The 9,395-nt window shown below is 51.0% G+C and overlaps 1 protein-coding gene across 1 annotated transcript; it reads left to right on the forward strand.

Moving 5' to 3' along the window:
- Positions 1–1,478: 1,478 nt before the first annotated feature.
- irf7 (interferon regulatory factor 7) lies at positions 1,479–9,144 on the forward strand. The gene is made up of 10 exons (XM_084476814.1): positions 1,479–1,507; positions 1,676–1,826; positions 2,032–2,209; positions 2,760–2,839; positions 3,251–3,311; positions 3,903–4,055; positions 4,847–5,049; positions 5,670–5,871; positions 7,114–7,229; positions 8,296–9,144. Exons 1-10 carry the CDS (start codon positions 1,500–1,502, stop codon positions 8,470–8,472), a joined length of 1,329 nt encoding a protein of 442 aa, XP_084332940.1. The 5' UTR covers positions 1,479–1,499; the 3' UTR covers positions 8,473–9,144.
- Positions 9,145–9,395: the final 251 nt, after the last annotated feature.

Below are 9,395 nucleotides of genomic sequence, written 5' to 3' on the forward strand. Positions count from 1 at the left end.
GGAGAGGTGCCGGCTAGAGGGCTAGAGGCTACAGCCTGCGCCGGACCGCCGGTGACTCTCCGACCGCTGTGTGTAGCAGCAGCAGTAGCGGCTCACTTCTCCTTTACCATGAAGGGTACAGAGAAGTGGGAGGGGAGAGAGTCTGCGTTGTGCGTTGCGTGGTGGTCGTCATAGGGCCCAGGGTCGAAGGAGCGCTGTGAGTGTCGTGCGACGGAAAGAGGAAGTCAAGGGGCTCCATCCGAGAGGGATAACCCCTCAGAGCGAGAGAGAGATCTCTCTCTCTCTCTCTCTCTCTCTCTCTCTCTCTCTCTCTCTCTCTCTCTCTCTCTCTCTCTCTCCTCTCTCTCTCTCTCTCTCTCTCTCTCTCTCTCTCTCTCTCTCTCTCTCTCTCTCTCTCTCTCTCTCTCTCTCTCTCTCTCTCTCTCTCTCTCTCTCTCTCTCTCTCTCTCACACACACACACAAGAAGCTTGAACACCTGCAGGGTGAACCCCGCCCGGATGTTGCTGCTTGTTGGTTCTCAGTCGCTGTGATCCCCACTCTAATTCGCTGGAAGCAGTACGTGTGATCTGCTATTTTAGACCCAGAATGCACACAGACTCTCGACCAAAACCAGGCCTGCAGCTGCTCGGGTTCAGGCTGAGAACTTGGGATCTCCCCCATCAATACCTCCATCAGACCTCCACCCTATAGTGGAACAAGACTTAATCAGACCTCCACCTTAGTGTAACAAGACCCCCATCAGACCTCCACCCTATAGTGGAACAAGACCCCCATCAGACCTCCACCCTATAGTGGAACAAGACTTAATCAGACCTCCACCCTGTAACAAGACCCCCATCAGACCTCCAGCCTATAGTGGAACAAGACCTCCACCTTAGTGTAACAAGACCCCCATCAGACCTCCAGCCTATAGTGGAACAAGACTTAATCAGACCTCCACCTTAGTGTAACAAGACCCCCATCAGACCTCCAGCCTATAGTGGAACAAGACTTAATCAGACCTCCACCTTAGTGTAACAAGACCCCCATCAGACCTCCACCCTATAGTGGAACAAGACTTAATCAGACCTCCACCTTAGTGTAACAAGACCCCCATCAGACCTCCAGCCAAGTGTAACAATACTTCTATAATACCTGTCACTACATGGTTTAAACATATCTACATTGTATCTGTATCGCCTCGGGTCAAAAGACGAATGACGCGGGAAACTAAAATGCAGCAGAAAGATCATCATTAGTTGTTGTCTTTGCGTCCCCATGGTTTCCGGATTACATCACCGTCTTCTGCGACGATGCAACCTTGCACAAGTTTCGTTTCGTCCTCTCACTTTCGGTTTTCCGCCGGCCGAGCGGAAGCGCGTTTGGTCCGGAGGTATTTGCTCTCCTCCCACTGAAGGAGGGGGGACACCTTGCGTGGTATCACGCCGCTATATAAACGCGCATCCGAGCGAAGTGCTCACTTCGTCCGGGACGACACACCACGAGGCACACTGGAAACATGCAAAGGTTGTTACTGTCTGTCTGTCTGACTATCTGTCTTGACTTTTTCCACACACAACATACACGCACACACACACACACACACACACACACACACACACACACACACACACACACACACACACACACACTCTATTTCACGTGACTAAAGTCTCTCGTCTCTCGTCTCCGAAGTCACAAGCCGCTGTTCGCCAACTGGCTGATCGAGCAAGTGGAAACGGGGAACTACCCGGGTCTGTCCTACATCAGCAACAATCTATTCAGAGTCCCCTGGAAACACAACTCCCGGAAGGACTGCAACGACGAGGATTCCAAAATATTTCGGGTATGTCGCTGATTTGGTTACCGATTCCGCATTATCAAAAAAAAAGGTTTTTTTTTGTTATAATGTCTACACTCCTCTGCACCAGTGGGCCACCGGTCTTTCTCTGCTGATGCATAATTTCCCTGTTTTCCATTGTGTGTGTGCGTGTGCGTGCGTGTGTGTGTGTGTGCGTGCGTGTGCGGGTGCGTGTGTGGTCTGTACGCAGGCATGGGCCGTGGCCAGCGGTAAAATCCACGAGTTTCCAAACGACAAGGCCAAATGGAAGACCAACTTCCGCTGCGCTCTGAAGAACCTCAACAAGCGCTTCAGGATGACCAAGGACAACTCCAAGATCTCCGACGACCCGCACAAGATCTACGAGATTATCAACAGAGAGGCTTCCTGTAAGAAGACCCCTCGATGCGTTCACTGTTCTCACTTACTCACTCAGTCACACCACGTTGCATAGCTTCCGTCAGTTAATTGGTATAAAGTGTGTTGATTAGAGCTGCTATCAGCCCTTTTTCCTTGACCGAATTTGTGTGGATAATGTTGTGTTTTCATTGCGTCTCATCGTGGTCCTCATGTGCACTTCATGAGAACCATGGAGACTCAATCAAATTGAGCGGACTCAGGAGAGTTGCGGTAGGCTTCTGTAAAATCCAAAATCATCGTAAATGTATTCGCAACCTATTGCCTAACGAAAACCTTGTTTTTCCTCGACTCCTCGACAAAGTAGTGACAGTATACAAACACATCTCCCCATAATGAGGAATCATTACCCGCCTAAACCGTGACCAATAAAAAAAAACATCACGACAAACCCCCATCACTAAGCGTCCAGCGCTCGCTGTACGCTCCACAAACAGAGGCGGCTGTCGAGATGATGCAATGTAACGCTCACTAAGCCCTGTAAGGAGTTAACGCGTCGCCACCTTCTGTTGACCTCTGTAGACCAGCCTCCCCCCGCGGATGAGGACATGGTACCCCTGATCTACAGCTCCCCGACGGCGAGCTACCCACCAGGGCACGAGGTAGGAGACAGACAGCACCGCCCCCCCCACAGTCAGGGGCTCAGGAGGTCCAGCAGGCGGTGAGGTGTCCCTGAGCAAGGCACCTCACCGTAACTGCCTCCCAGTTGGCTGTTCCCTTGCATGGTCGACCTCGCCGTGGATGAATGGATGAATGTATGAATGGGCGGACGAATAGGTGGATGAATGGATGGATGAATGTGTCTATCAATGGGTGTATGAACGTGTGTATTAACGGGTGGATTCACGTGTGTAAGAAGATGTGTATGACGGGTGTAGGAACGGGTGCATGAATGGGTGAACGTGAAGGCCTGTTGTAGACACTTTTGAGTGGCCTGCTGTACTTGACAAAAACAGTGCGCTAAATAAGTAACTTAAGTATAATATAATAAGTAACACTTTCTCTCCTCACAGCAGAATATCCTGGAACAACTCATGACCTTGGATTTACTGGATGACCCCGGTCAACACACAGGTAGACGCACTGTTCCCTCCTGTACTGAACCATTAACCGAATGACGTCTTCCAGACGTGGAAAGCAATATTGGAGAACTCGGGAGGACGACACAATAGTGTTGTGACAATTATCATCACTGCTAGTAGCGGTAGTCATAATGATATCATTGTCATTCTCTCTCGTTATGCAGTAAGCTGATCTCACTTACATTCACATTTTAACGTAGGAGATCTTGCTGACGCTTAAGTGACTTACAACCATTCACTCACGCATTCACACACCGACGGCGGAGGCAACCACGCGGGGCGACAGCCCAGCTCGTCGGGAGCAGTGAGGGTGAGGGCGCCTCGCTCAGGGACACCTCTGCACCCTCGGGGAGCCGGGGGCATCGAACTAGCAACCTTCAGTTTACCAGTCAACCCGCTCTACCACCTCCAAAGCTACCGCTGCCCGATTACAACACCGCAGTAGCAAGCAGTCATAACGACCATCACCGTCGTTCGCTTGACTCTGACCCGCTACCCCCGCAGTGCAGGCAATCTCACTTCCTATTGTGTGCGCTGCCGTCGCTGTGGTAACCCTGCCTGCTGTGACGCTGTTGTGTGACAGAGGAGAAGCAGTGGGCGGAGAGCTACGGCCAGCAGCAGAACGCCATGGGGCCGGGGGTGTACGCCTCAGAGCAGCAGGGGACGGGGGAGACGATGCACGCCATGCAGACCCAACCGCAGCTCCCACCGCAACCGCAGCAGCCGTACTACCCCGGTATTTATAACAGGGGACCTACTATGGACGCGCCGCACGTCTTTGACGACTTTGAGTTACTTTGGCTTTTGTGCGCATGATGTTATGCTGGAAATGACTGGGAAGTGTGTTGATGGGACTTTGGTTTTGCAAAACACATTGCAGCCGTGTCGTCTTTCAAAGCTCGCTGTGATTAAACCTCTAACCTTTGGCAACCCGGTTGCCCTCCTCCCACTCCCGGGAAGAAGGTTTTCTCAAGGTTTTCTCCCTCCTGGAGATTCCGGGACATTTTCCTTTACAGTTTAGAGAGCTCAGAGTCTGGTCCCGAAAAGGGGAACTTCAGTTGACTACCCGCAACTCGTGATGAATTCCATTTCCTTTTTTTAAGCGCTGCCCTTTTCAACAACGTGAATTCCTGCAGCATGCACCTGGAGAGGGGGCCACGCCCACTTGGGGGGGGGGGGGGGGGCCACGACCACCTGGGGTGTGAGAGGGGGGGCCACGACTAGTGAAACGTATCGGTTTACAGATGTTTAGATGGATTCAGAGCCAACATGTGGTTATAAAACCTGTGGATAATAGAAATGGTTCGATGATGTCATTTGGAAAACACGAGGGTTTCCAAGATCACTGGACAGAATCTAGGGTCCTGTGTGAGGCTATCTTGGGAATGAGGACGACTAGCAAGCGGTGATTCGTTGCTGTGTGTGTTGTGTGTGTGTGTGTGTGTAAAACACACAACGTTGTGTTTATTGTCATTCATCCTTGTGACTTCATCGTACTCAACCCTGTATCGCCGCGTCTCTCCCCAGTCAACCCCCCGCCGGTGCTGGGCGCCGGCCTGCAGCCGTCGCTCTGCGACCTGGAGATCTCGGTGCACTACCGGAGGGTGGAGATGCTGAAGACCCAGGTGTCCTGGCCCCGCATCCAGCTACACTACGGCCACGAGGCCACGGAGCTGCAGGCCCGGTCCATCTGCTTCCCCAACACTGACACCCTGCTGGACCACAAACAGGTGGGTGGACGGCACGCGGTGGGCCGCGGTCTGTCTGTGTGCGGTGCACCAGACCCAGACCCCCCCAGACCCAGACCCCCCCAGACCAGGACCCTCCCTAGACCCAGACTCCCCCCCCCCCCCCCCCCTAGACCCAGACCCCCCCAGACCAGGACCCCCCCCCCCCCCTAGACCCAGACCCAGACCCCCCCTAGACCCAGACCAGGACCCCCCCCCCCCCTAGACCCAGACCCCCCCAGACCAGGACCCCCCCAGACCCAGACCTCCCCAGACACCTCCAGACCCAGACCCCCAGAGACACAGACCCCCCCAGACCAGGACCCCCAGACCTAAACCCAGACCTAAACCCAGACCCCGACCCAGTGTATAGTGCATGGTGTATGTGGGTTCTTGTGAAGCTCCTTCACCACGGCCCCAGCAGTGCTTGCTGGTTCTCGGTGTGGTGTTGTTCAAATCCATGTTGTCTAAATCTACCCCCTCGAGCTACAACGCGATCCTCTTACCCAACACGACTACAACCGTCTCCTGGGCGACCTGCCACGCTTCTCCCCGGGGTTGGCCCCGCCTCTCATCCTCATCCTCTCCCCTCTCTCCCTCCCTCCCTCCCTCCCTCCCCCCAGGTGGAGTACACCAACCGCATCCTGAGCAGCATCCAGCGGGGCCTGCTGCTGGAGGTGCGGGACAGCGGGCTGTATGCCTGCCGCCAGGACCGCTGCCACGTGTTCGCCAGCACGGCCGACCCCAGCCACGCCTCGCCGGACCCCCAGAAGCTGCCCCAGAACACCCTGGTGGAGCTGCTCAGCTTCGAGAAGTACGTCAAAGGTGAGAGTGGCCCCACTTACGGTCTTTTTGTTCTGTGTTATCCGTGCAAACACTTCTGAAGCAACCGATGGGGAGATAAAAGTCATTACGAGCAGGTAGGGTTTAGAGTCTACCTCATTAATGACCTGTCTCTGTACCGTCTAACCCCTACTGAGAGACATGTTATTAAGGAGCAGGTAGGGGTTAGACAGTACAGAGACGGGTCATTAAGGAGCAGGTAGGGGTTAGACAGTAGAGACAGGTCATTAAGGAGCAGGTAGGGGTTAGACAGTACAGAGACAGGTCATTAAGGAGCAGGTAGGGGTTAGACAGTACAGAGACAGGTCATTAAGGAGCAGGTAGGGGTTAGACGATGCAGAGACAGGTCAATAAGGAGCAGGTAGGGGTTAGACAGTACAGAGACAGGTCATTAAGGAGCAGGTAGGGGTTAGACAGTACAGAGACAGGTCATTAAGGAGCAGGTAGGGGTTAGACAGTACAGAGACAGGTCATTAAGGAGCAGGTAGGGGTTAGACAGTACAGAGACATGTCATTAAGGAGCAGGTAGGGGTTAGACAGTACAGACAGGTCATTAAGGAGCAGGTAGGGGTAAGACAGTACAGACAGGTCATTAAGGAGCAGGTAGGGGTTAGACAGTACAGAGACAGGTCATTAAGGAGCAGGTAGGGGTTAGACAGTACAGAGACAGGTCATTAAGGAGCAGGTAGGGGTTAGACAGTACAGACAGGTCATTAAGGAGCAGGTAGGGGTAAGACAGTACAGAGACAGGTCATTAAGGAGCAGGTAGGGGTTAGAGAGGTACAGAGACAGGTCATTAAGGAGCAGTTAGGGGTTAGACAGTACAGAGACATGTCATTAAGGAGCAGGTAGGGGTTAGACAGTACAGAGACAGGTCATTAAGGAGCAGGTAGGGGTTAGACAGTACAGAGACAGGTCATTAAGGAGCAGGTAGGGGTTAGACCGTACAGAGACAGGTCATTAAGGAGCAGGTAGGGGTTAGACAGTACAGAGACAGGTCATTAAGGAGCAGGTAGGGGTTAGACCATACAGAGACAGGTCATTAAGGAGCAGGTAGGGGTTAGACCGTACAGAGACAGGTCATTAAGGAGCAGGTAGGGGTTAGACAGTTCAGAGACAGGTCATTAAGGAGCAGGTAGGGGTTAGAGAGGTACAGAGACAGGTCATTAAGGAGCAGGTAGGGGTTAGGCAGTTAGCTCAGCTAACCCTGGTTTTCTGTTGCAGAACTCAAAGAGTTTAAGGAGAACCGAAGGGGATCTCCGGAATATGTCGTCAACATGTGCTTTGGGGAGAAGTTCCCTGATGGAAAACCGCTGGAGAAAAAGCTCATTGTTGTCAAGGTAAACAAAAAAAAAAGGTGTCAAACCTTATCCCGAGAGTCCGACATACAGTCTTGAGATGTTAAAACAATAAGCTCATAAACTTTCTTTCAAAATCCTGGGAGGAAACCAAGCAAAGTCCTCCCCCGTAAAAAAGCTACCATGTGTTGAGGGTTAAACATATCTACACGTCATTAACGACTATCTACACATCATTAACCAGGTCACGCGCAAGACGAATCACAGACGCAGGTCCACACAGGTCCACGTCGTAAATCTTACTGCCTCACATTATCAGTGTAAAGACCAAATACCTTGTTGCTTTTTCTGGCAAGCTTTTGAACAAAAGTGGAAGTCAGACACCACAGAAAGCGTCTGCCGATCACGAGACCAGACATATTAACAGACATGGATCTGAGTCAGTCACAGCAGGGGGCATGCAGGTTATACCTCAACGTGCCATCACTAGCCTTCTCAGACAAAGAGGATCTACTGCGATACTACAGGTTCTGGGCTGCCTTTCACTAATCCCTCCCTGGCGATTCCCCTCACACTATCTGCCTTACTCTCCAGGTTGTCTTTGTTCGTCGTTTTATCTATTGTTTGCTTTTGGCAAGAAGCTTCATCCGCTGCCGAGTCGTCCCGGGGATATAGGATTCCTTAAGCGTATCCGAAACAGGAAGTGTTCCAGCGATTCTTCTACTGCAGTAGACATACCACAAGAAAGCTATTTCTGGAGCAAACCTGTTTTGGACAAGCTCTGTTTTTTACACAACCCGATTGATCACGCCACGATAGGGACACATAATAACAAATGCAATTGGCGACAGATCAAATCAATGACTACGGCTCGATGACTAATGCTCGGTGACTACCACTCGACTCACACTCAACGCCTAACTCTCAAAGACTACCGCTGGATGACTAATGCTCTGCAACTGCAGCTCGACGACTAATGCTTGCGGTTGAAAGAGTAACCAAGCCTCACCACCGCCAAGCATTGGCAAAGGAGCTCCGTCACGCAAGCCCTAGGCGTAGTCCAACCTCACTCTCTCTTCCTCCCCCCCCCCCCCCCCCCCCCCGACAGGTGGTTCCACTGATATGCCGCTACTTCTGCGAGATGGCCCAGATGGAGGGGGCGTCCTCTCTGGACAGCTCCGACGTCAGCCTGCAGATCTCCCACGACAGCCTCTACGACCTCATCAGCTCGGCCTTCGGTCTGCCCGTATCTCAAGTAGCCCCCCAGCTCGTAGGACACTACTAGACCACAGACCTACAGGCCGGAACACAAACCTGTAGTCCAGAACACATACCTGTAGTCCAGAACACATACCTGTAGTGCAGAACACGGGACAGTTGACCCATCTCTCATCTTGATATATGTTTCTGTATAGAAACATATGCTTCCTCACTCTTTATAAGCAGTCTTCGAAGTTTTAATTGCAATAATAAAGCTATTGTTCATTGTATGATGCTGTTCGGGAAAGTGGGATTTAAGTTGTTGACGTAGTTGGTAGTGGGGACGTGGATTTCATATATATTTATGCCAGAAGGCTTCTCTTACTGTCCTACTTCCTAAGTCACTTTCAGTCACTTCTGTGTTTACATACACTGTTGTCAAATATGTATCTATTGTCACTGTCAAACCTGTGCTGTTACCTGGTATTTATATCTGCCATTCTTGTGGGCATGTTAAATGTGACCGTTCGTTACTTTTCGCCGTAACGCAACTAAAAGCATTCCTTGGTTGATGATATTTTGTAGTTTACACATGCGATTTTTTGTCATGTAATGTAAAGCTGTTTTCCCTGTTTGATGACCCGTTTGTAAATAAATCCTTCAATGTGTTACATATATATCCTAACTGTGAGCCACTTGAAGTGCCCTTTGAAATACTGTGCAAGTTTAATGGTTTAAAGAGCTTGGAGTGTTTTTATTTATAATTAAAAAGCTACTACTACAACTATTATGTCTACTTTTTTTTATATTCCTGCTGTTTACTTGTGGAATTATATGACATACCTCATACAAAGTGTGTGTGATGAGATAAAGACTTACTCTCTGCCGAGCCCAAGGTCCGGATAACAACAATCTTGGCCTACAAATAAATCATTATTGGCACATAAACACATACTTCAACCACACCCAAACTCTCACACACACTTTCATTAAGCACAAGCACACATA

The sequence above is a fragment of the Micromesistius poutassou genome, assembly GCF_964030765.1.
Source record: "Micromesistius poutassou genome assembly, chromosome: 13".
NCBI classification, from domain to species: Eukaryota; Metazoa; Chordata; class Actinopteri; order Gadiformes; family Gadidae; genus Micromesistius; species Micromesistius poutassou.

What these genes read in the sequence shown, in the direction of transcription:
- irf7 (XM_084476814.1), top strand. An exon ending in AGGATTCCAAAATATTTCGG is followed by an intron (nt 1,827 to 2,031) that starts GTATGTCGCTGA and finishes GTCTGTACGCAG; the next exon opens with GCATGGGCCGTGGCCAGCGG. An exon ending in GCAGCAGCCGTACTACCCCG is followed by an intron (nt 4,056 to 4,846) that starts GTATTTATAACA and finishes GTCTCTCCCCAG; the next exon opens with TCAACCCCCCGCCGGTGCTG.